This window comes from Phalangium opilio, unplaced genomic scaffold (assembly GCF_054372755.1).
Source record: "Phalangium opilio isolate 3A_F unplaced genomic scaffold, DU_Popi_V2 ptg000523l_1, whole genome shotgun sequence".
In the NCBI taxonomy this organism is placed as follows: Eukaryota; Metazoa; Arthropoda; class Arachnida; order Opiliones; family Phalangiidae; genus Phalangium; species Phalangium opilio.
Genome location: NW_028324241.1, coordinates 1,854,740 through 1,882,056, shown reverse-complemented (window position 1 = coordinate 1,882,056; position 27,317 = coordinate 1,854,740). Strand labels below are relative to the sequence as shown.

The 27,317-nt window shown below is 38.7% G+C and overlaps 2 protein-coding genes across 2 annotated transcripts; both read left to right on the top strand.

The window, feature by feature from the left end:
- The first annotated feature begins 915 nt into the window (after positions 1-915).
- LOC149589208 (uncharacterized) lies at positions 916-2,310 on the top strand. The gene is made up of 2 exons (XM_089861855.1): positions 916-1,788; positions 2,288-2,310. The coding sequence occupies exon 1, from the start codon at positions 944-946 to the stop codon at positions 1,610-1,612; it is 669 nt and encodes a 222-aa protein (XP_089717981.1). The 5' UTR covers positions 916-943; the 3' UTR covers positions 1,613-1,788; positions 2,288-2,310.
- Positions 2,311-2,640: 330 nt separating this feature from the next.
- Positions 2,641-5,371, top strand: LOC149589207 (uncharacterized). Its single transcript, XM_089861854.1, has 2 exons — positions 2,641-2,778; positions 3,840-5,371. Exon 2 carries the CDS (start codon positions 4,140-4,142, stop codon positions 5,274-5,276), a length of 1,137 nt encoding a protein of 378 aa, XP_089717980.1. The 5' UTR covers positions 2,641-2,778; positions 3,840-4,139; the 3' UTR covers positions 5,277-5,371.
- The last annotated feature ends 21,946 nt before the right edge of the window (positions 5,372-27,317 follow it).

Here is a 27,317-nt window from a genome sequence, read left to right as displayed (position 1 = left end):
CCCCTTGCTTTGCTGCTCTGCCTTACCTTTCGCTTGCGCGACCGCCAGCTTGGGTCCTCAACAGTGCGTTGTATCACACCTCCTCGGTGGTGAGAGCTGGGCAACCACTGCGTTTTGTGGGCTGAGCTGATACGCGCCCTTCCCAAGCCAAGGTGTGCAGGTATCGTGCTGAGGGCTGTGTGGTACCGGGGAAGTTAATCTACGGTATCTCGAACGATCCCCTCGGGGCACCAGGCGAAACCCCGTTGTAACTAGCCTTCCACCCGGGTTGAGGACTACCGGGTGGCGACCTTTTATTTGCCTCATTACTCGTGGGATCTCTATGGATTCTTTAAAAACAAAAACTAAAACCAAACCTGGGCATGGAGCCGGTTCTACCGGTACCCAGCCTTCTCTCAGGGAAGGAGGCAACTCCCAACCTGCTTCTGGGCGAGATGCTGCCTCTGGCAGCACCCACCCGCAATCGGCGGAAGGCCAAAAGTCGCCTCCTGCTCCTCAATCGGGTTCCACCAGGTTGAGTGAAGCAAATAGGAGGCGCAGGGCCAACCGCCGAAGAAAACAACCCCAAAAAGGTGGCCAGATCTCTGCACTGGGTGCAGGAGATACGGGCCGAGATGTGACTCCTGTACCTTCGGGTGCTGGGAGAAACGTCCCGGGTACGGACTCTACGCCTGGTGCAAGAGAAGCTACCACCCTTTCTGGCAAGAGAGCTAGGACAGAGGACCCTGATCCCTCGCCTAGCTTACAAGCTGCGGCGTCAAAGAAGACCAAGTCTTACTGCGACGTCGCCAGTATTGTCAAGATGGCCATCGTTAAAGAGGGCTATCCGACTAATGCGGTCACGGAGGAGGACGTCGTTCCTATCCAGGCCGCTATACTTGACGCATTGGACGCTGAGCTTTCATCGGGAAGCTCGCTGCCACGTCCTCTCAATTTCCACATCATGGCTGGGGCCATGATCTATTCATGTGGGGATTCTGCGACCAGTGAATGGCTCGTGAAGGTGCTACACCATAATGAGCGTGCCATAGGGGGAACACGGCTTTCAGTGATGAAGGCCAGTGAACTCCCGAAGCCGTTCAAGGTGTCCTTCCGGACCAAGGACCGTCGCACCACTGATCCGGCGGCTCTTCTCCGGCGATTGAAGGCCTACAACGGAAGGTTTCTGACCGACTGTTGGCGGTGCCTGAAGTCGTTCGATGAGAAGAGCACCAGACGCTGGATCTTCCTAATTGATGGCTCCTCCATGGAGGCCATCAAGGAAGCCGGCTTCGAGGGTCTTACTGGTGTAGATGTCGGGACATTTAAAGTCCTGAATGCGCCAAAGGACCCTCTCCAGAATGCCTCTGAGGCTTCTGAAGAAGAGGGCAATACTGCAGCCAGCGTGAGTGGGGAGCTGGCAGCAAATATTGCTAGTATTAATTTAGAGCCATCCCTTCCAGATAGCTCAGACATTGACCTCGGGACAGAGTCCGACTTCTTGAAGGACTCTGATACCGAGAGGACCTGCGCTCCTGTTACTGGGATGGAGCTGGGGGCCGAGGGTGCTGCTGGTGGTGGCGAAGGAGATACCGGTCCTGGATCGGGACTCCACGCTACCGCCAAGCGGTAGCCGGGGCCGCCTCTCTTCCTAAGTCATGAGCATCAAGGTGATCCAGATCAACCTGCATCACTGCAAAGCAGCCTCGGCAGTTCTCTGCCGGAGGTTTGCCTTAGAGGGCCTGGATGTGGCCCTCATTCAGGAACCTTGGATTCATAATGGCAAAATCCTTGGTTTAAAGAACGCAGGTAATATCTCTTATGACTTTACCTCACCCAACCCCAGGGCGTGTGTTCTGACCAGGAAGGGTCTTGACATCCTTCCGCTTCCGAACTACCTCACTAGGGATACTGCTGTGATTAAGGTAATGCCCTCCTCTTCTGGAGAGGCAACTGGCCTTATCATGGCGTCTGCTTACTTTCCCCATGATGCCACTGGCTCCCCTCCACCACAGGAGGTTGTCACTCTTGTCGACCGCTGTGAGAGGCAGGGGGACAGGCTCATTCTGGGTTGCGATGCCAATGCCCACCATGTCACGTGGGGCAGTAGTGACTGCAACAGGCGTGGTGATGAACTGCTAGAATATCTGGTCGGTACGAACCTGCATATTCTCAACAGGCACAATGAGCCAACCTTCGTTACTTCTAACAGAAAGGAGGTCATTGATGTCACCCTGGCCACAGGCAATATCAGTCTGTCGGTTTCTAACTGGCATGTGTCTAATGAACCGTCTCTTTCGGATCATAGGCACATCTGCTTCTCGGTCACGGTCAAGTCAACTTCGGTTAAGACGGAACTGCGTAATCCCCGTCGGACCGACTGGTCCGGCTACAGGGAGGAACTTTGCATCCTACTCAGAGGTAATGCTCCAAAGCTTTCCTCGGTGCTGGAATTTGATTTGGCAGTTGATCTCATGCAACAAGCCATTATCAATTCCTACCACCACAACTGTCCGGCGAAGCCTGCCAGCCGGCCGAGGCTCGTTCCTTGGTGGAATACGGAACTTGGCAAGCTTCGCAAGCTCACTCGTAAACTCTTTAATAGGGCTAAGAGGACTGGGGACTGGACTATTTATAGACAGACCCTTAACAAGTATAATAAAGCCATCCGGGAGGCCAAAAGGAACTCCTGGAGGGACTTCTGCGGTAGCATCTCTGATGCCCCCGCTACTGCCAAGATCATGAGGATCCTGGCTCACGATAACACTCACCAGCTCAGCACCATCAAGGTGGCAGAAGGTGAGTTTACCAAGTCAGGGACTGACACCCTTAAGCATATGCTTAAGGTACACTTTCCGGACTCCGAGGCTTTTGACCCCACAAGCACCGACGCTCCCCCCGTGCACTTTCGAAGAGCACACAGGGCGGACTGGGGCATCGCCAATAAGATAGTTACATACTCTAGACTTAAGTGGGCTGTAAATTCGTTTCAGCCCTATAAGTCCCCTGGCCCAGATGGCGTCTTTCCCGCCCTCCTTCAGGAAGGCATAGACGCCATTGGCCCCTATCTGTGCAGGATATTTAGAGCCTGCATTGCTCTGGCGCATATTCCAGATATCTGGAAGCGCTCGAAGGTTATCTTTATTCCCAAACCTGGGAAGACGAGCTATCTTGAGGCTAAGGCATTTAGACCTATCTGTCTTACCTCTTTCTTCCTAAAGACTTTAGAGAAATTGGTGGACAGGTATTTGCGGGATGGTGTTCTTTCCCACACACCCCTGTCCACTTTTCAGTTTGCCTATCAGAAAGGCAAATCTACAGAGACGGCGCTCCATGGCATCTTGAACTGCCTTGACAGGGCCATCGAGTTCAAGGAGATGTCTTTGGCCATCTTCCTTGATATTGAGGGGGCCTTTGATAGGGTCTCTAGTGAAGTTATCCTTCGCGCTGCGGAGCGGTTTGGTATTGACGACACTTTGTGTCGTTGGATAAAATCCATGCTCACGTACCGTAGGGTGACGGCGTCTCTTCTCGGGGAATCCTTGGAGATCTCCACCGACCGTGGCTGTCCTCAGGGAGGGGTTCTTTCCCCTCTTCTTTGGTGCCTGGTGGTGGATGAGCTGCTGGGCCGACTCGGGGAGGGGGGGTGTCACTGCTTTGGCTATGCGGATGACATCGCAGTGATTGTTACAGGGAGGTTCCCTGCAACTATCGCTGCACTGATGAAATCTGTCTTACATGATGTTGAGGAATGGTGCAGGGAAGTTAACCTCACCGTCAATCCCAATAAGACTGTCCTTATACCGTTTACCCGGAAAAGGACTAATGACCTCTTCAATGACATTTCCTTCTTTGGACAGGTTTTAAAGAAGTCCTCCGAGGTCAAGTACCTTGGCGTGACCCTTGATGCCAAGCTTACTTGGAAATCCCATCTTGATCTGAGTATCAAGAAAGCCAAAATTCTATTTTGGCGTTTAAGGAGTTCAGTCAGCAAGTCCTGGGGTTTAAGCCCTAGCGCTGTAAACTGGATTTATACGAGGATCATCAGGCCAGTGGTCTCCTATGGAGCCCTTGTCTGGTGGCCCAGGGTTCGCCTTAAGACAGCCCAAGATGAACTACGCAAGCTTCAAAGGCTGGCGTGCATCGGTATCACGGGGTCCATGAGGACAGCCCCCACAGCCTCTCTGGAAATCCTTCTCAATATGCTTCCCCTTCACCTCTTTATTGAGGAAGAAGCTATTATGGGAGCCTGTAGGCTCAACAACCTCGGCTGGTGGAAGCCCAAGCACTGGGACTTCAGTCACACCAAGCTTTTCAGTGAGTACAGCAGTACTGAGCCATCACTTGCGATGGTCTCAGATAAGTCTGTTATATCACACCACTTCGACAAGCCCTTCAGCGTACACTTTCCCAGTCGCGCTGTTTGGGAGACCACCCCAGTCCTTGGAACTGGGGGGGAGTCCGTCTGGTTCACGGACGGCTCTAAAACGGACTCTGGAGTTGGTGCCGGGGTCTACTGCTTGACCAAGAAGTTTGGTTTTTACGAGAGCCTTGGCAACTTTGCCAGCGTTTTTCAGGCGGAAATCATGGCCATTTGCTTATGTGCGGATTTCTGCAACAAGAAAAACTACCGCGGACGGACGATTCAGATTTATTCGGATAGTCAGGCCGCCCTCAAGGCGCTAAATCAGTGCCTTGTCGATTCTAGACTGGTGCTCAGCTGCCTGGATCTGCTGAGTTCTTTGGCTGCCCGCAACAAGGTTCAATTGCTGTGGGTGCCAGGGCACTGCGGATACCTGGGCAATGAGAGGGCTGATATGTATGCCAAAAGGGGGGCTGAGGCGAAGTTCTTCGGACCTGAGCCTGCGGTTCCCATCCCCCATGGCATCATTCGCCATAGGATTCACTGCCGGATGTCTGCACTTCAACTGCAACTCTGGCTTGACATGGATGGGCAGAGACAAGCCAAGGAGTTTGTCCCGGGTCCTTCTATTACTAGGGCAAAGGAACTGCTTGCCCTTACCAAAAGCAAAATTAGGCTGGTCACCAGTCTCCTCACTGGACACTGCCGGCTGAATAGACACCTGCACCTACTGGGCATCGCTGATGACCCACTCTGTAGGTTCTGCCGGGAGGAAGAGGAAACCTCCTCCCATATCCTATGTTGCTGCGACTATCTCGCGGCCATGAGGTTTGAGCATTTCGATATGCATACTATGGAACCTCACCAGTTCTCTACTGTCTCGGTCAATCGGATTCTCCGATTCATCGAGGCGACAGGACTCTTCGCAGTCTAACCAGTTCGGGGCGCACAATATACCCTTGGTATCGGTGCTCGACGCGGCGACGCGTCACCCCCTTCAACAATAACAATAACAATAACAATAACCTTGATATCTCACAAATGTCTGCGGTAATTCAAATTAAGCTTGGAACCAGTTTTCATTTAAACGACCCTTTATTTAATCAGGATTATGTTAAATTTGTTTAATTAGTCCAAAATTAACATATTGCGAGGGAATTCCAAAATACATGCGAACAGACTAGAAGCCTTCCAGAAGCTATATTAAACCCATAATTCTTCCAATTAGTTGCAACAATGAATTCTTCTTTTCAACAGAGAGACACTTTGCTTGTACGCGACTCTAAAATCATAGAACACAAGCCTGCAGTGTACCACATGACCACGTCCACGTTTTTAGTTATTCGTAAACCTTCGGTATAGTAACCCATAATGTACCCAAAGAGAAACGAAGAGTGAAATTTTCTTGTCCACTTTTAAAAATATATTTAGCCCAAGTCCCAAAGGCCCCACGTCAAGTGATGCTATCTGTCTCTGTTATCCGATCTATTTTATTCCTTTCATGCATTATCATTATATATAAATCCGCCTACAATTCGTCACGTAGATTTTCTTGTCAGAAGTAAATGAACTTAAAGCTACAACTCTATGTTAAATTTTATTTTCAACAAGCCGTTAATATAATTTTAAACATATTTAGCCTTATCAAACACAATTAGAAACTCTCCCAGATAATAATAAATACATTTCAACCATAAGATTTCTGGAAATCAGAGGCAAAATTCAAAAATAAACTTTTCGCGCCACGGTAATCTACTTCTGTCTCCTTTTTACCAGTCTTTGAACAACACTCCTACCCCGAACCCGATTTTCAACTGTTTCTTTCATGTACATGTAAAGAACCAACAGTAGTTGGCAGAACAAAACAGAAGGTGTATAATTCTCACCTACATTCTCTGCACTGTCATAATGGATGGCAACCAGACGAGATTCTCCTCTCCTCTCGTTTTGTTGTGAAATCATAAACGCGTGAGGAAATTTTTTTCTCGCTATAGGATAGGCGACTCCGAGGGGTCGGTCATTCACGAAATCCAACTTAAGAAATAAGAAATCAATAACAAAATCAGAAATCCGGAATGAAATCAAACTTATTTCGCTGATTTCGAAATTTTACAAAAATCCGAAATCAGTAACGAAATAACGAAATCAGAAAATCAGTAAAGAAAAAACAAAATAAAAAAATCATTAAAAAAATCACAAAATCAGTAAAGACATCGCTAAATTCATTAAAACAATCACAAAATCCAAGAAAAAATCTCAGAATCCAACGAAATCAACAGAAAAATCTGAAAATACGAGGAAATCACAGGAAATACCTCAAAATCCGTGGAAATATAATCCGACGAAATCCGTGGGAATTTATCGAATCTTGAAATGAATCAAAATCCGACGAAATCAAACGATACACGAAGAAATCAAATTGGATTTCGAAATCCCCTACATTTTATCCAAAATATCCAACCCCTCGCTCTACTCCTTACCTCCGACGGCAGCTGACGCGATATATACACTGTTCCAGCTTCGGTGGTCAGTTCGAGCAATGCTAGGTCTCTATGGGAGGTAGGTTTTTGCGTACTGCCAACAGAAGAAAGCAATACTGATATTAAGGATTTTAAAACGCGATATTCTGTATAATGAAACAAAATATTTGTTCGTCGTTACATAGAGACCTAGTTTTGCTTGTGCTGAAAGCCACTGCTGATAACCAATACTGGAACAAAGTATATAAGTCTATAAATCCACAGGAAAAAAAACAACAAAATAAATCCTCCTCTCACAAAGACTTTAATAACACACTCTAATACAAGAAACTTTTTCTGTTATAGTTAAAATATTGATTATCAGAATGAAATTTAAGTAATCAGTCCTATTTCTAGCTTAACACTTAAGTTTTGAGCTAATTTCAGGTTTACAAGTGGGGACCTAAACAGTCTTCCAACCTTATATCTGGGGACATTTGTGTATAAACTATTAGATTTTGAATTAGTTTCAAAGCCTATATGATTCCATCAAGTATTTCATTTTTCACACTCGATAAATTTACAAGTGGGGACCTTGGCTGTCATTTCAACTGACAAGTGGGGTCTTTTAAACACACATTTTCAAATTTCATGTATATTTTAATTTTATAGTTTAAATATTGATTATCAGAATGAAATTTAAGTAATCAGTCCTATTTCTAGCTTAACACTTAAGTTTTGAGCTGATTTCAGGTTTACAAGTGGGGACCTAAACCGTCTTCCAACCTTATATCTGGGGACATTTGTGTATAAATTATTATGTTTTAAATTAGTGTCAAAGCCTATATGGTTCAATCAAGTATTTCAATTTCATTTTTCACACTCGATAAATTTACAAGTGGGGACCTTCACCGTCATTTCAACAGACAAGTGGGGTCTTTTAAACACACATTTTCTAATTTCATGTATATTTTAATTTTATAGTTTAAATATTGATTATCAGAATGAAATTTAAGTAATCAGTCCTATTTCTAGCTTAACACTTAAGTTTTGAGCTGATTTCAGGTTTACAAGTGGGGACCTAAACAGTCTTCCAACCTTATATCTGGGGACATTTGTGTATAAATTATTATGTTTTAAATTAGTGTCAAAGCCTATATGGTTCAATCAAGTATTTCAATTTCATTTTTCACACTCGATAAATTTACAAGTGGGGACCTTCACCGTCATTTCAACAGACAAGTGGGGTCTTTTAAACACACATTTTCTAATTTCATGTATATTTTAATGTTATAGTTTAAATATTGATTATCAGAATGAAATTTAGGTAATCAGTCCTACTTCTAGCTTAACACTCAAGTTTTGAGCTAATTTCAGGTTTACAAGTGGGGACCTAAACAGTCTTCCAACCTTATATCTGGGGACATTTGTGTATAAATTATTAGATTTTGTACTAGTGTCGAAGCCTATATGGTTCCATCAGGTATTTCAATTTCATTTTTCACACTCGATAAATTTACAAGTGGGGACCTTCACCGTCATTTCAACAGACAAGTGGGGTCTTTTAAACACACATTTTCTAATTTCATGTATATTTTAATTTTATAGTTTAAATATTGATTATCAGAATGAAATTTAAGTAATCAGTCCTATTTCTAGCTTAACACTTAAGTTTTGAGCTGATTTCAGGTTTACAAGTGGGGACCTAAACAGTCTTCCAACCTTATATCTGGGGACATTTGTGTATAAATTATTATGTTTTAAATTAGTGTCAAAGCCTATATGGTTCAATCAAGTATTTCAATTTCATTTTTCACACTCGATAAATTTACAAGTGGGGACCTTCACCGTCATTTCAACAGACAAGTGGGGTCTTTTAAACACACATTTTCTAATTTCATGTATATTTTAATTTTATAGTTTAAATATTGATTATCAGAATGAAATTTAGGTAATCAGTCCTATTTCTAGCTTAACACTCAAGTTTTGAGCTAATTTCAGGTTTACAAGTGGGGACCTAAACAGTCTTCCAACCTTATATCTGGGGACATTTGTGTATAAATTATTAGATTTTGTACTAGTGTCGAAGCCTATATGGTTCCATCAGGTATTTCAATTTCAATTTTCACACTCGATAAATTTACAAGTGGGGACCTTCACCGTCATTTCAACAGACAAGTGGGGTCTTTTAAACACACATTTTCTAATTTCATGTATATTTTAATTTTATAGTTTAAATATTGATTATCAGAATGAAATTTAAGTAATCAGTCCTATTTCTAGCTTAACACTTAAGTTTTGAGCTGATTTCAGGTTTACAAGTGGGGACCTAAACAGTCTTCCAACCTTATATCTGGGGACATTTGTGTATAAATTATTATGTTTTAAATTAGTGTCAAAGCCTATATGGTTCAATCATGTATTTCAATTTCATTTTTCACACTCGATAAATTTACAAGTGGGGACCTTCACCGTCATTTCAACAGACAAGTGGGGTCTTTTAAACACACATTTTCTAATTTCATGTATATTTTAATTTTATAGTTTTAATATTGATTATTATAATGAAATTTAGGTAATCGGAACTTTTAAAGGCTTAACACTTAAGTTTTGAGCTGATTTCAGGTTTACAAGTGGGGACCTAAACAGTCTTCCAACCTTATATCTGGGGACATTTGTGTATAAATTATTATGTTTTATATTAGTGTCAAAGCCTATATGGTTCAATCAAGTATTTCAATTTCATTTTTCACACTCGATAAATTTACAAGTGGGGACCTTCACCGTCATTTCAACAGACAAGTGGGGTCTTTTAAACACACATTTTCTAATTTCAGGTATATTTTAATTTTATAGTTTAAATATTGATTATCAGAATGAAATTTAAGTAATCAGTCCTATTTCTAGCTTAACACTTAAGTTTTGAGCTGATTTCAGGTTTACAAGTGGGGACCTAAACAGTCTTCCAACCTTATATCTGGGGACATTTGTGTATAAATTATTATGTTTTAAATTAGTGTCAAAGCCTATATGGTTCAATCAAGTATTTCAATTTCATTTTTCACACTCGATAAATTTTACAAGTGGGGACCTTCACCGTCATTTCAACAGACAAGTGGGGTCTTTTAAACACACATTTTCTAATTTCATGTATATTTTAATTTTATAGTTTAAATATTGATTATCAGAATGAAATTTAAGTAATCAGTCCTATTTCTAGCTTAACACTTAAGTTTTGAGCTGATTTCAGGTTTACAAGTGGGGACCTAAACAGTCTTCCAACCTTATATCTGGGGACATTTGTGTATAAATTATTATGTTTTAAATTAGTGTCAAAGCCTATATGGTTCAATCAAGTATTTCAATTTCATTTTTCACACTCGATAAATTTACAAGTGGGGACCTTCACCGTCATTTCAACAGACAAGTGGGGTCTTTTAAACACACATTTTCTAATTTCATGTATATTTTAATTTTATAGTTTAAATATTGATTATCAGAATGAAATTTAGGTAATCAGTCCTATTTCTAGCTTAACACTCAAGTTTTGAGCTAATTTCAGGTTTACAAGTGGGGACCTAAACAGTCTTCCAACCTTATATCTGGGGACATTTGTGTATAAATTATTAGATTTTGTACTAGTGTCGAAGCCTATATGGTTCCATCAGGTATTTCAATTTTCACACTCGATAAATTTACAAGTGGGGACCTTCACCGTCATTTCAACAGACAAGTGGGGTCTTTTAAACACACATTTTCTAATTTCATGTATATTTTAATTTTATAGTTTAAATATTGATTATCAGAATGAAATTTAAGTAATCAGTCCTATTTCTAGCTTAACACTTAAGTTTTGAGCTGATTTCAGGTTTACAAGTGGGGACCTAAACAGTCTTCCAACCTTATATCTGGGGACATTTGTGTATAAATTATTATGTTTTAAATTAGTGTCAAAGCCTATATGGTTCAATCAAGTATTTCAATTTCATTTTTCACACTCGATAAATTTAAAAGTGGGGACCTTCACCGTCATTTCAACAGACAAGTGTGGTCTTTTAAACACACATTTTCTAATTTCAGGTATATTTTAATTTTATAGTTTTAATATTGATTATTATAATGAAATTTAGGTAATAAGACCTTTTAAAGGCTTAACACTTAAGTTTTGAGCTGATTTCAGGTTTACAAGTGGGGACCTAAACAGTCTTCCAACCTTATATCTGGGGACATTTGTGTATAAATTATTATGTTTTAAATTAGGGTCAAAGCCTATATGGTTCCATCAGGTATTTCAATTTCATTTTTCACACTCGATAAATTTACAAGTGGGGACCTTCACCGTCATTTCAACAGACAAGTGGGGTCTTTTAAACACACATTTTCTAATTTCATGTATATTTTAATTTTATAGTTTAAATATTGATTATCAGAATGAAATTTAAGTAATCAGTCCTATTTCTAGCTTAACACTTAAGTTTTGAGCTGATTTCAGGTTTACAAGTGGGGACCTAAACAGTCTTCCAACATTATATCTGGGGACGTTTGTGTATAAATTATTATGTTTTAAATTAGTGTCAAAGCTTATATGGTTCAATCAAGTATTTCAATTTCATTTTTCACACTCGATAAATTTACAAGTGGGGACCTTCACCGTCATTTCAACAGACAAGTGGGGTCTTTTAAACATACATTTTCTAATTTCATGTATATTTTAATTTTATAGTTTAAATATTGATTATTATAATGAAATTTAGGTAATCGGACCTTTTAAAGGCTTAACACTTAAGTTTTGAGCTGATTTCAGGTTTACAAGTGGGGACCTAAACCGTCTTCCAACCTTATATCTGGGGACATTTGTGTATAAATTATTAGGTTTTAAATTAGTGTCAAAGCCTATATATTTCCATCAGGTATTTCAATTTTATTTTTCACACTCGATAAATTTACAAGTGGGGACCTTCACCGTCATTTCAACAGACAAGTGGGGTCTTTTAAACACATTTTCTAATTTCATGTATATTTTAATTTTATAGTTTAAATATTGATTATCAGAATGAAATTTAAGTAATCAGTCCTATTTCTAGCTTAACACTTAAGTTTTGAGCTGATTTCAGGTTTACAAGTGGGGACCTAAACAGTCTTCCAACCTTATATCTGGGGACATTTGTGTATAAATTATTATGTTTTAAATTATTGTCAAAGCCTATATGGTTCAATCAAGTATTTCAATTTCATTTTTCACACTCGATAAATTTACAAGTGGGGACCTTCACCGTCATTTCAACAGACAAGTGGGGTCTTTTAAACACACATTTTCTAATTTCATGTATATTTTAATTTTATAGTTTAAATATTGATTATTATAATGAAATTTAGGTAATCGGACCTTTTAAAGGCTTAACACTTAAGTTTTGAGCTGATTTCAGGTTTACAAGTGGGGACCTAAACCGTCTTCCAACCTTATGTCTGGGGACATTTGTGTATAAATTATTAGGTTTTAAATTAGTGTCAAAGCCTATATATTTCCATCTGGTATTTCAATTTTATTTTTCACACTCGATAAATTTACAAGTGGGGACCTTCACAGTCATTTCAACAGACAAGTGGGGTCTTTTAAACACACATTTTCTAATTTCATGTATATTTTAATTTTATAGTTTTAATATTGATTATTATAATGAAATTTAGGTAATAAGACCTTTTAAAGGCTTAATACTTAAGTTTTGAGCTGATTTCAGGTTTACAAGTGGGGACCTAAACAGTCTTCCAACCTTATATCTGGGGACATTTGTGTATAAATTATTATGTTTTAAATTAGTGTCAAAGCCTATATGGTTCAATCATGTATTTCAATTTCATTTTTCACACTCGATAAATTTACAAGTGGGGACCTTCACCGTCATTTCAACAGACAAGTGGGGTCTTTTAAGCACACAGTTTCTAATTTCATGTATATTTTAATTTTATATTTTAAATATTGATTATTATAATGAAATTTAGGTAATCGGACCTTTTAAAGGCTTAACACTTAAGTTTTGATCTGATTTCAGGTTTACAAGTGGGGACCTAAACCGTCTTCCTACCTTATATCTGGGGACATTTGTGTATAAATTAAGAGATTTTGAAATAGTTTCAAAGCCTATATGATTCCATCAAGTATTTCATTTTTCACACCCGATACATTTACAAGTGGGGACCTTCACTGTCATTTCAACTGACAAGTGGGGTCTTTTAAACACACATTTTAAAATTTCATGTATATTATAATTTTATAGTTAAAATATTGATTATCAGAATGAAATTTATGTAATCAGTCCTATTTCTAGCTTAACTTTTAAGTTTTGAGCCAATTTCAGGTTTACAAGTGAGGACCTAAACCATCTTCCTACCATATATCTGGGGACATTTGTGTATAAATTTTTAGATTTTGAATTAGTGTCAAAGCCTATATGGTTACATCAAGTATTTCAAGATAATTTTTCACACTCGATAAATTTACAAGTGGGGACCTTGGCTGTCATTTCAACAGACAAGTGGGGTCTTTTATACACACATTTTCTAAATACATGTATATTATACTTTTGTAATTAAAATGTAGATTATTATGATGAAATTTTAGAAATAGGATTTTTACGGTTCCTTCAAATATTTGAAGATATTTTTTTAAACTAGATAATTTTACAAGTGGGGACCTTCGCTGTCATTTCAACGGACAAGTGGGGTCGTTAATATACATGTTTTCAAAATTCATTTTAATTCACTTTTTTTAATTAAAATATTGATAATTATGATGAAATTTACATTATATGTAACGTTAGTCCCATTTTAAAATGTGGGGAACTTGGCCATCTTTTTAATGTACATCTGGGGACATACAGTTTTTTAAATCGAGTTAATGTTTTAAACGAAGTTAATTTAATGACGCCTAAAGAATTAGGAAAAGTAGTTTTCGTACGTCAAGTGTAATTAAATTATGAAAAAATCACCGTTCGGTCTGTGAGATACAAGATTTTATATTGTTATCGCTGAATATTGTATATTTTGTATTTCTAAAGTAGCGACATCTATCTGTGCTTATTTTAATGAAAACCCATTTTTGAGCCCCCACATGTACGCCGAAGAGACCATATGGTCCTCATTTCGTACAACTGGGTACCCGGGTGTGTGAAAACCTCTGGCGACATCTCTCGGATATGTGTTAATTTCCATGGTCCCCACTTGTAATGTGAAAAGACCAAGTACCTTACAAGTGGGGACTTTTTAAAAAAAATTAATTTGGGCTCTAATTAGTCTAATTATATCATTTATCTAATTACTTACATGTGAGGACTTTAAAATGTCCCCACATGTAAGTCGGGTCCCCACTATGTGGGTGAAAAGATTGTCAGAATCCCCACATGTCAATCGTATACAGACGCACCCCCACACACACACGTCGAAATTAGAACCTCTCCGTGACATACGTCACTCGGAGAGGTAAAAAGGCACCACTGTATTTTGTGACAATAATTATAATTCGTACGACTTTATACAGAAAAAACAAAAATAAAATAAAAAAAAAACAATTTCTTAATGCAAATGATACAGAAATAGTAATGATATTTATACGTCATTCGACGATCCTCCTTCACTCCTCCTTGGGGGAGAAGAGCTGGTGTTTCTCGATTGCTTCCCAGTCAGCGTAAAATGGGGACAGCCAAATTAACGAAAACATAGTGAAATTAATAAGGAAGTAAATTATCTGAAAATTCCATGTGAATTATACCTTGGGATTCGAAGTGTAGCACTTCCCCCTATAGCGCCACTCCTTCCCTTTCTTCAACTATTCATAAGAGATATGAAAACATTTTAACTGATGTAATAGGCACAATGCCAACGCTTCCGAGGGACCCCCTTTACGCTAACTTACTTTGGCTTTCTCCCAAGAAAAAAGGGGGATCTTGGATCGCCTCTCTGGCCTCATTTTCGCCAGCTCCTCACGCCACGTGAGGACCAGGCTGGGAAATAGCACACTTCCTCTGGTCCAAAACCAGTTTATTAATTGCCTGGACTAGTTTTTTAATTCAAAAAGTGGGGTTATTGGTCCTCGGGACCAGTTTATTAATTTCAAATCTATAGGAGAACAAAGGCTGGGACCACTCCGGAGACCATTTTATTATTTCGGACACTATGGGGTCACTGGTCCCAAGGACTAGTTTAAAAAATATCCTTATTTCCCAGACTGGTGAGGACCCTCCTCCTCTTGGGGCTGGGGCTGCGGCTGGAGCAGGGGCTGGGGCTTGGCCAGGGGACGGTGCTCGCCATGGAGCTGGGGCTGGGGGTTGGCCAGAGGACGGTGCTGTCCGATAAATTCTGAAAGGTTAAATACGAATATACTTTTAACTTAAAGCAGTTTCAAAAATAGGAACATGCCCGCTATCCGCGAGTTCAAAAATATTACAAGCCTTACCCTTTTGGTAATACGAATCCCTCTTCCCGTGACGACTTACTCTATAATTCCTTATTAATCTTGTCCCTCACTCAATTTGCCAACCTTTTTGAGTTAACTCGATGTTAAAACTCGCGAATTTCTTAAGAGTCCAGCAAAAGCGGTTAATTTGTTCTGGTTTAGGAGATTACATCCAATTTTAAGCTATAAAGTCCGTTTATAGAATACTAAATATTAGGGAAAATCAGTTGAACCACGTGGACGTTACTTGATTCTGGCCTATTACAAACTCAAAATCATCTTAAAGTGGATTTTTTTACTTTATACCACCGTATCTTCCATGAATGGACTAGGTTCGACGAAGGCATATGAACTTCTTTGGAATTGGTTTTTGAAATATAATAAGTACTTTAGTGGTGCATCAGGTGGAACGACATAATCATCAGCAATTTTTAAAAAGATATGAATAGCAACACCAAAACCTAAAATGGCAGTCTTTCTTGGTCCATTAAGAACTAAATTTCCTACAGTGTCTGTTAAATTAAATAAAAGACTTGGTTTTCAGCAGGTCTTTTCTGTGATCTCAAGGTTGTACCGCCGAATTGGCGATTTGAAGTTTGAAACCGTTAGCCATGGGTTTTCTCGAATTCAGAACATCAAAAAGACTAAAAGCAAGTAAAAGAAGTAAAGTTGCGAATGTCGATACGTATAACCATTAGTCAAATAAAATAAAATCGTCTCTATAAATTGTATTGTAGGCCCACATCCCTGAAATACAGGATCACCCGCTTCCTTTAGGAAGCATACAAAAGTTGCATACAAACCTGAAATACCTGCAATTGTCAGGAAAATTGTGTTTCCAAAAGTTGCATACAAACCTGAAATACCTGCAACTGTCAGGGAAATTGTGTTGTCAAAAGTTGCATACAAACCTGAAATACCTGCAATTGTCAGGGAAATTGTGTTTCCAAAAGTTGCATGCAAACCTGAAATACCTGCAATTGTCAGGGAAATTGTGTTTCCAAAAGTTGCATACAAACCTGAAATACCTGCAATTGTCAGGGAAATTGTGTTTCCAAAAGTTGCATGCTTTTTGTTACTGAATTTCTCAGTACTTGAGCAGCCAATATCACTTTCATCTTTTGGGTTTTAAATTTGATGTGGAATTTTGTTAGCTTGTTGGCTAATTTCAAACCTTCATGTTGCTGATACTGATGAATAGTAGAAACATACGTCCAGTAAAAAGCCTAATAATTAGCAGGTATCAATCAATGCAGTGCTTAATACGCTTCTAGATAATTATACTTCGCCAGTTCGTGTGTCCAGCAGCATACCATAGTGTTCTCATAAATTTCTGAAGAGTTTTAACATGTGGCATGCATCAAGAACAAAATTAACCCGTTCTTCATAATCAGCTGAAATTCTTTTTTGGTCAATGACATATATATTTCAAGCACATCAAATATTTAAACAAATAACCTGGATTAGAGAAATCGCACTGGATTAAATCCTCAGTAATAACATCACCGAGTGAGTTTGCCATTGTAATGTTGCTTCGCAAGCCATCACAAAATAAAGCAATGCACTTGGTACCAGTATTTTTAATTTTGAAGAAACATTCGGTGACTAAATTTTTGAGAAGCCTGCCTACAGTTCAATTTACAAAGAAATATCCTAGTGGAACTTTCCAATGTCCATTGACAGCTGTTGCCATAAACACAAGTGCCAACGTTGCAACAACATTGCTATATTCGGCATTACTGTCTAGTCCGAGATTGATGTAGCCAGCGAATTCCTTGCCTGTCTATTCAGTGTGTTTCATCAAAGAGGAGAAACAAGGCTATTAGCACTGGATATTCTGATTTCTCAACCTCTTGTTTTATATAGGCGAAGCTTTCTGCGGTAAAGCCAGGATTGCCACCAATTTTACTAGTCCATTCTCCAAGTGTGTTTGGATGAGGCGAGCAGAAATGTTTTCGAAGGAAGTCGTATGCCTTTGGTGAATGGAAATGAAGCGTCATGGCAAAGTTTCTAATTAGATTCGAATGTTGTTGTTTCTTTCGATTTTTGAGTCCAGACTGTCGTAGTTGAGAAAAAAGCTGTACCGCTGTTGGGCCAAACTCATAAATATCTGTGGCGTTTTCTTCGAGTAAACGTTTTTGCTTTTTCATTTGTATTAAAGTATATTTTAGGTTGCCAAGTTTCATGTCTAAACGTTTCCTGGTCTGTTTAATTATCTTAAGTTTGTTACGGATTGTTTAACCTGTAATTTTTATTTTTTTAATGTCGCTTGTTGATTTAAGATCTTTGAAATTCACAGGTGTTTGGCACGATTTCTCGAGGATTATGCTCATGAGCAAAAGTCAAAATCACACTATGCCCTCTTGAATTTAATACCTCTGAAGCTGGTGGTTCAAGGATTAGTGCTGTATTGTCAATGGATTCTTCATGGCCATTATCACCTACGAGTTTATCGTGGACCTCCAAACCGGCAACTTCGTCTTTATGAACCACAAAGGCATCAACAACTTCTTCATGGATCAAGAAATTCCTGTTTTCGATTTCTTCAACACTAGATTCGCGCAGCATGGAGTATGTCTGTGGAAGTTACTGAAAATGTTAAAAATGTGGTATAAAGGGAAAAATAAAGTTATTTCATACATAATCTTCCATTATATATTTTTTAATATATTCTAACGACTGATGGTTAGCAAAGTCCTTAATTCATTACGTGACATCCATAAAAATAACAGGTTGTACTAAATTTTCGCGAATTGTTTCGATGCCATTGCAAATTCCGAGTAGGTACGACACACTGTTTTATCTACGAGTGATGAAGATGAAGCGGAACACGATGGTAATTCTACGTCATTGCAACTATAAGTTTTCTATAACACATGTATCACATATCGAACTGGATGTGAAAATATTAGAAACACAATAAATACTTTAGTTCCAGTTTTATTAAATTCTAAAAACGTCGTCTATAATTTCCATCAATGTATCATCTGTCCTAACTATTTCCACGAAAACCGAAGGATTTGCGTTTTGAGCTTGGACGAGATCTGATAATCGCTTTTGTTAGAGTGAGTTTCACATACGAAGTGTTTTTTTCCCGGGATGGAAATTCGACCGATTTATCGCGGCGAGCCACTTCGTGCATAATGAAGGGTTAGGTAATCGAAACCTTTTAATACAAGTTAACTCAGGCATTAAACCTAAATCCTAATAAATATACAAAAATTTTCGCCAATTTTCGGATCAGTATACCTATGAAATGCAATCCTATGTGTGGTAGACCGACTGCTACACTTTGAAACTGCGCAAGATTTTACCATTTTTATAATTTGTATTTAATTACAAATTATTTAGACATTTGTTAAACATTTGATACAAAAACAGTTTAATTTTCTTTTTTTTCCACTTGTATTCAAACGTAATAAATTTACGAAAGCTTTACACCGAGTTAAAAATTATATTGCGACTTTTCTTTATTTGAAAGTTTTAAATTCGCATTTCCCGCGAATTTTCACGCGCCGGCACAAAACAACAGTTTGCGATAGATGGCGTTAGTATTTTCTCGAGGATGTGGGGAATTGGAATTAAAAACGAGATTTTTCAACAGTCAATAGTGAGTCTACTCTTTTATATGTCTATGGATTTTAAATAGCTGGAATAAAGACGGTCTGACTCCGATCGGGCACTATTTGCCCGTTAAAAATCGTGTCTCAAAATTTAATTAATTTTAAATGAAGTTCATTAAAACACTAAATGTCGCAAATAGTATTTATATATTTTTTATTAAAACCAGAATTTAATCTCTTCCAAATGTACAAGAGTGTAATGCTTTTTCTAGTAATGTGTCTTATCCCTTCTGTAATACCCCTGCTTTGGAGAGAGGCTGGTTAAATCGCCTTTCCAGCAGACTTAAAAATAAGGATAATTTTTAAACTAGTCCTTGGGACCAGTGACCCCCCTAGTGTCCAAAATAATAAACTGGTCTCCGGAGTGGTCCCAGCCTTTGTTCTCCTATAGATATGCAATTAATAAACTGGTTTTGGACCAGAGGAAGTGTGCTATTTCTAAGTCTGCTTTCCAGTCCACGTTTCTCGCCTTTCGGCGTTACTCAGCTATTTTCAGTTCTTCTCGGACGCTCCGTGAAGGAGGTTCTATTATTTCGAGGAACGCCGAGCAAGGTGGTAGTTGGTTCTGACTGTGCCACTTACCATGGTTGAAATCGGGTTATACAGGGTGTTTCTGGAAAGTCTGGCACAAATTAACAGGCATGTTCCTTGGGTCAAAAGGAGTCCGAAAGGTGCTATGACGTTTTGGGGTAAAGCGCTCCGTTGCGACGTTATGGGCTCTCAAAAGTAGGCCGAAAAACAAGGAGATTTTGCAGAATTATAGCACTAGTATTGTGGTTTTGACCCAATTGTTTTCGATTATTGAGCATAAGGCAATGATCGAAATAAGTTCAAACCTATTGGAAGACCGTAAACGTGTTAGACGGCCAAAAGCGTTAATCCCTTTATTTTTATTAATGATTGTAATTAAAGGTAAGGAAAGTAGCTCAGATATCGGTTACTTGTTTGTTCAGATGTACTGGTAACTGACCAGTCTTTTATTCTTTTTATCAATTAGACACATTACTTCGAATGAACCCCTTAAATTTTACAATAAATGGAATCGATTCTATTAATTTTACAATAATTTGAATCGAACCCATTACATTTACAATAATTCGAATCGAACCCCATTATTTTACAATAATTCGAATCGAACCCAATTACATTGTTCTACAAAAATTGTTCAAAATGGGCACCATCAACGTTTAAGCAAACTTGCGCGCGTCGTTTGAAAGATTCACGAACACATCCATCAATTATCCTTTGTCGTAAGTCTTCGACATCGCGAACTTCACTTCGGTATACCAAGTCCTTGAGATGGCCCCAAAGAAAAAAATCGCATGGGTTGAGATCGGGAGATCTTGCTGGCCACGCAACAGTTCCGCCTCGACCTATCCACCTCCGGGGAAACGCGACATCAAGATATGCTCTAACTTGAAGACTAAATTGGGGCGATGCGCCATCTTGCATGAACCACATTATTTCTCGCAGTCGTAACGGTACGTCTTCTAAAAGCTCCGGTAAATTGTCACGCAGAAAGGTCAAGTACGCCTCCCCATTTAGCCTCGGTTGCAAAAAGTTAGGCCCAATTAAATGATCTGCTACAATTCCGCACCAGACGTTCAAACTAAACTGAACTTGATGTTTTATGACAGAGGTTCCACTCGTGATAGTTATGCAAATTAAGTATCCCGTCACGCGAGAAATTGGCCTTGTTGGAAAATAGCAAAGTACGCGGAAAGTCTAAGTCATTTACCCGTGCCACAAACCACTGGCAGAGATCGACCAGTCTCGGATAATCAGCTTCGTTTAAAGCTTGTACCTTTTGCAAATGGTATGGGCGGAACTGATGTCCTCGAAGGATTTTCCAGACGATTACATAGTTAACGCACAATTGCCGCCCGACGTTCCTGGTACTGGTTGTTGGCTATCTTCGAAAATTGTCAAAACGGTGTCCTCTACATCCTCGGGAACAATCGCCGCACGAGGTTCAGGTCCCGACGGTTGAAGTTTCCCGGTTTCTCTCAAGCGTCTGTCGACTGCCGTTAATGTTTGTCGATTGGGAACTTGTCGTTGAGGAAAGTGCTCCTGGTACAAGCGCCGAGCTTCCACCGCATTTCCCCGAGCCAGTCCATACATAAGATGGATATCTGAGTACTTTGCATTCGTGAAGTAGACCATTATTAGTTCCAGATAAGCTTCCAAATGTGCACGTACGCCATGAAGCACGTTAAGGTAGACACATTTAAGCCTTCTGTAAAAAACCTACAACTTCTGACGTTGAAAACTACCCTAATGTTTAGACCAACACAGCATAATTGGTTTTTCACGGAGGTGGATAGGTCGAGGCGGAACTGATGCTAGGCCGGTACTATCCCATAGAACCGAATTCCCAATGGACCGCAATCCCATTCGACCGAATATCCCGCAATGATTTTAGATTTCCAGCCCAATGGCTATATTCCCGATGGACCAAAATCCCAATCGTCCGAATATGCCCCTAAAAAATACATGAATATAACTTGAAACACTGTAGCCGTAAGCGATTCGGTAGTGTAGTGGATACGATGTTGGACTGCGAAGCGAAAGGTTGTTGGTTTGAATCTCCGAAAGGTATGTTAATAATATTAAAAGTAAATGTTTCGTGATACTAATTAAAACGCTCACTTTCATTCCTTTCAAGGCAAGAGATATATAGAATTAATAAACAATTTGTGCTTAAAATGAAGTACAGTCTTAATGGTAGTTCCATCAATGTCTTTAAATTTTAAATTAAAATTTTAATATTTTGGTTTCGGGTGGGTTAGGTTAGGTTAGGTTAAGTTAGGTTAGGTTAGGTTAGGTTAGGTTAGGTTCCAATAATTCGTTGACACCTTTTCCAAAATATGCTCCTTTTAATTAGCTGCTACCTTTTCCAAAATATTCTCCTATTAATTAGCTGCAACCTTTTCCAAAACATTCTCCTACTCTTTAGCTGCCACATTTTCCAAAATATTCTCCTTTTAATTAGCTACCACCTTTTCTAAAATATTCTGAAGACACTAATTTCACTAAAAATTATTAAAAAATAAACCACAAAAACAGTTACCTTTAAGCATAGATTTTAGTCCCATTGAACAGAATTCAAAACCCGCCAAAGTGCGGTATTTTTCGGTCGAATGGGACGGTTGCGGTCGAATGGGAATTCGGTCGTATGGGAGACAAGCGCTAGGCCAGCATGATCTCCCGATCTCAACCCATGCGATTTTTTTCTTTGGGGCCATCTCAAGGACTTGGTATACCGAAGTGAAGTTCGCGATGTCGAAGACTTACGACAAAGGATAATTGATGGATGTGATAGCATCCGTAACACGCCAGGAATCTTCGAACGTGTTCGTGAATCTTTCAAACGACGCGCGAAAGTTTTCTTAAACGTTGATGGTGCCCATTTTGAACAATTTTTGTAGAACAATGTAATTGGGTTTCATTCGAATTATTGTAAAAGTAATGGGGTTCGATTCGAATTATTGTAAAAGTAATGGGGTTCGATTCGAATTATTGTAAAAGTAATGGGGTTCGATTCGAATTATTGTAAAAGTAATGGGTTTCGATTCGAATTATTGTAAAAGTAATGGGTTTCGATTCGAATTATTGTAAAAGTAATGGGGTTCGATTCGAATTATTGTAAAAGTAATGGGGTTCGATTCGAATTATTGTAAAAGTAATGGGGTTCGATTCGAATTATTGTAAAAGTAATGGGGTTCGATTCGAATTATTGTAAAAGTAATGGGGTTCGATTCGAATTATTGTAAAAGTAATGGGGTTCGATTCGAATTATTGTAAAAGTAATGGGGTTCGATTCGAATTATTGTAAAAGTAATGGGGTTCGATTCGAATTATTGTAAAAGTAATGGGGTTCGATTCGAATTATTGAAAAAGTAATGGGGTTCGATTCGAATTATTGTAAAAGTAATGGGGTTCGATTCGAATTATTGTAAAAGTAATGGGGTTCGATTCGAATTATTGTAAAAGTAATGGGGTTCGATTCGAATTATTGTAAAAGTAATGGGGTTCGATTCGAATTATTGTAAAAGTAATGGGGTTCGATTCGAATTATTGTAAAAGTAATGGGGGTTCGATTCGAATTATTGTAAAAGTAATGGGGTTCGATTCGAATTATTGTAAAAGTAATGGGGTTCGATTCGAATTATTGTAAAAGTAATGGGGTTCGATTCGAATTATTGTAAACGTAATGGGTTCGATTCAAATTATTGTAAAATTAATGGAATCGATTCAATTTATTGTAAAATTTAAGGGGTTCATTCCAATTATTGTAAAATTTAAGGGGCTCATTCGAATTATTGTAAAATTTAAGGGGTTCATTCGAATTATTGTAAAATTTAAGGGGTTCATTCGAATTATTGTAAAATTTAAGGGGTTCATTCGAATTATTGTAAAATTTAAGGGGTTCATTCGAATTATTGTAAAATTTAAGGGGTTCATTCGAATTATTGTAAAATTTAATTGGTTCATTCGAAATATTGTAAAAGTTATGTGTCTAATTGAAAAAAAGAATAAAAGACTGGTCAGTTACCAGTACATCTGAACAAACAAGTAACCGATATCTGAGCTACTTTCCTTACCTTTAATTACAATCATTAATAAAAACCAAGGGATTAACGTTTTTGGCCGTTTAACACGTTCACGGTCTTCCACTAGGTTTGAACTTATTTCGATCATTGCCTTATGCTCAATAATCGAAAACAATTGGGTCAAAACCACAATACTAGTGCTATAATTCTGCAAAATTCCCTTGTTTTTCGGCCTACTTTTGAGAGCCCATAACGTCGCAACGAAGCGCTTTACCCTAAAACGTCATAGGACCTTTCGGACTCCTTTTGACCCAAGGAACATGCCTGTTAATTTGTGCCAGACTTTCCAGAAACACCCTGTATATCTAATGAAAGTGAGGTTAATTTAATTAAATTGAATCGAAGTGAAAGTTTAAAGTTCCGAGAGAAGTGCGGACTGACTTCTCTGAGAAGCCTTAATGCGCTCTCGGAACGAAAGTACAGCTTTCGCACTTAAAACGAAAGCCTTTGTTAATCGAATAAGTCAAAATGTTGTGTAAACGTACCAATTGCTGTAGGAAAGAATAGGAGGCAGTAAAACAAGGGAAGTTATTTTCGTAAGAAGAACTTAAACCATTGATGTGATAAGTTTTTAAATATTTCAATATCGTGGTGTGTTAAGAGTGGCTTTGTAAGCCAATTCTGTTACTTTGCTTGAAAAATGTAAATTGTGATTTGAAATGTTTCATGGCAAGGTTTCGTAACAACTGATTTGAAAACTCTTTTGTGGAGTTTGAAAACATATTGTTCTTGAGATATGAAAATTTTTATATTGTAAATAACTAGGAGTTTAATCTAGACTTCAGTTTTGGAAATATCTTGTATTCTGAAAAACTTTTCCTAAGAGGATATGTCTGGGATTTGAAACCTGTGTTTGGTTTTAAAGTCTCGGATTTTCTGGGTATAGTGACTTTATTGGTAGGAAATACCAGGGAATTGAAACCTGCTTTCAGGGATTTGAAACTTGGTTTTTTTGGGAACTTAAAATATCAGGAATTTGCTAAGTGTGCCATAAAGAAATCTGCACCTAAGATAATGACACCAAATAAATCAGGGACAATATGAAAATAGTGTAAGAATGAAGTCCCACATATGGTAAACTCTAACTCTACACTACATCTTGTAAAGAAATATTCACCTTGGGTAAAAAGATTCAATATTCTGTATTTTATGTAAATGTTTCAGGGTCAGTGTGGTGAAGGTCCATAAATACTTGTATGTATGCCTTAGTCGATATAAAACTAACTTCAGCAGCTTGATCGCTAATATAGTTCTACCAATGGGAAATTTTAAAGCTAAAGCAAATGATAACTTTGAATTAGGGGTTTTACTAGAAGATGATGCTAAAATAAGGGAATTATGAGGGTATTTGTATCGGCAAGAAGGACGCCCTCTACGTGCATTCCTGCCTGTTAGTTTCCCTTCTTACTTCTAGGCTTCCCTTGAGTAGTAGGCTTATTTGGCTTTAATTTGAGACAATTTGGTCTCATATGCCCTTGTTTCCCACACTCATGGCATGTTATAGAAGAACTACGAGAAGGTTCGGTAGATCTTCGAATATTAAAGGTATTTTTGGAACTCTGACTAGGAGTATCACTTACAGTGACACGTGACCCCTTAAGATTCTTAACCCTAGCTTCTATTATTTCTGCTTGTACTAACAAGTCCGAAATAGTAAAACATTGGTGACGTAAATAAACATTTATGTCTGGAAGTAAATTTGCTTCCAAGAGTGGCACTAGTTCCATTTCCGGAAAGGGATCTCTTAAAGCTAGATTCAAATCCTGCATCCTTTCGAAAAAGTGAACTACGCTCTCATCACGTCTCTGTTTAGTAGAAATTAATGCGGTTTTCATAAATCTTTGTTTGACAGCGGACATAAAGTATTCTCTAAATCGTGATTTAAAAGTATTTAAACATGTCACTAAATCCATTCGTTCCTGACGATACCAAAATCGCGCACCCTCAATTAAGAAAGTAGGCATTAAACCTAACACTTCTGCGTCACTTAACCCATGTGCTCGTTGTAACCCATCCAATTAAAATAAGAAATCAGCAGCATCAGCGCTATTCCCATTAAACTTAAGATTAGGTCCAACAGCGCTAGAACTAGGTAATACAACAGGATTAACCGTTATGTTCTGAGTAGTTGCGTTATTTGTCGCAAAGTTAGCTACTATATTAGTTAACACTTGAAGCTGAGAGTTTAATGCTTGATAGGATTGGATAGGGTCGAAATTGGTAACCATACTTTGCGTAGGAGTCAAAGGTCCATAGGCAGTTACATTTCCCATTCCCTGTACTGGTGTAGTTCCTTGAAGAGGAACAGATAGTGAAGGACCAGAAAATGAAAAAGGATTCTGTAAGCCTATTGCCGATGGAATATTTCCAAAGTTTTGTTTAGTAATATTTGTTGAAGACGAAACCATAGGTGGTTGTCCATGAGGATAAGTACTACCCAATCCCGTTACTGGAGTTGAAATAGGTGGCAAAGGTCCAGAAACTGAGAAAGGATTCTTTACTCCCCTTACCAATGGAATATTTGCAGTTTGCGAAATATTTCCAAAGGAGGGTGGTGGTATATTAAATATATTGGAGGAAACCCTAGGTTGTCCACCAAATACTGTAGTAGTAGTAGTAGTTTTAGGCCTAGCACCCATAAAAACCGAAGACGTAGTTACAACACTAACAGGGACATGGGAGTGGAAGATGGTAAAAAGCGATCAGTGGTACGATATAGCTTTAAATGGGCTATATTGTCCAAAGATCGTTTCCCTGTTGCGACCTCCTCAATTACATAACGTAATTCGTCCAGTTTTTCAACTATGCGATTTGGAAGCCAATTTAGCTGAGAAGTAAGTAGCACCATGGGATTGGGGGTGTAAGACCTTCCAAACATACATGCCTACATCTAATTCCCACTCCTCTCTACGCTGATTATAATAATGTCGTTGCTTGGCTTGCATACGATCTATGTAAGTCCTAACGGCAAGAATGTCAGCCTGTAATTGAGTAACTCTATCCTCTAATCTATTGCCAGCTTGGGTCAGGTCAGGAGACTGAAAAGGCTCCGTAGGAAGTTCCCAAGGTAGGCGTGCACTGTTAAAAAATGTTGTCCAAAATTGGATGTAAATGGATCCAAACGGCTGACTCTGAGACAGCACAGTTTTTCGTCTATTTTTGGATAACGTAATTTGTGTCCAAAAAGGGACGGTCAAATGATAAGCCAGATTTGGAGTCTCATGCAAAATCGGATCCAGAATCATCTATTAAGGGATCAACAATTACCCAGAAATGGACAGGATGTTATCCAATTTTTACGCAAGTGGGCAAAAATGTACTAGTATCCTCCCAATAATGGACTAATATCAAGCCAATATTGGACTAATATCAAGTCAATATTGGACTAATATCAAGCCAATATTGGAGTAATATCAAGCCAATATTGGACTAATATCAAGCCAATATTGGAGTAATATCAAGCCAATATTGGACTAATATCAAGCCAATATTGGACTAATATCAAGCCAATATTGGACTAAATTCAAGACAAGATTGGACAAATTTCTAAATGATATCAAGCTCATATTGGACTAATATCGAGCTCATATTGGACTAATATAGAGCTCATATTGGGCTAATATCGAGCTCATATTGGACTAATATCGAGCCCATATTGGACTAATATTGAACCCATATTCAACTAATATCGAGCCCATATTGGTGTAATACCTAAATAACACTGAACAAATGTCGAAAGATATTGGGCTCATATGAAGCCAATATGGATGCTAGATTCTTTACTTCACCAAGTGATGTATGCTATGGAGATGTTCTGTTCTCGACGCATCC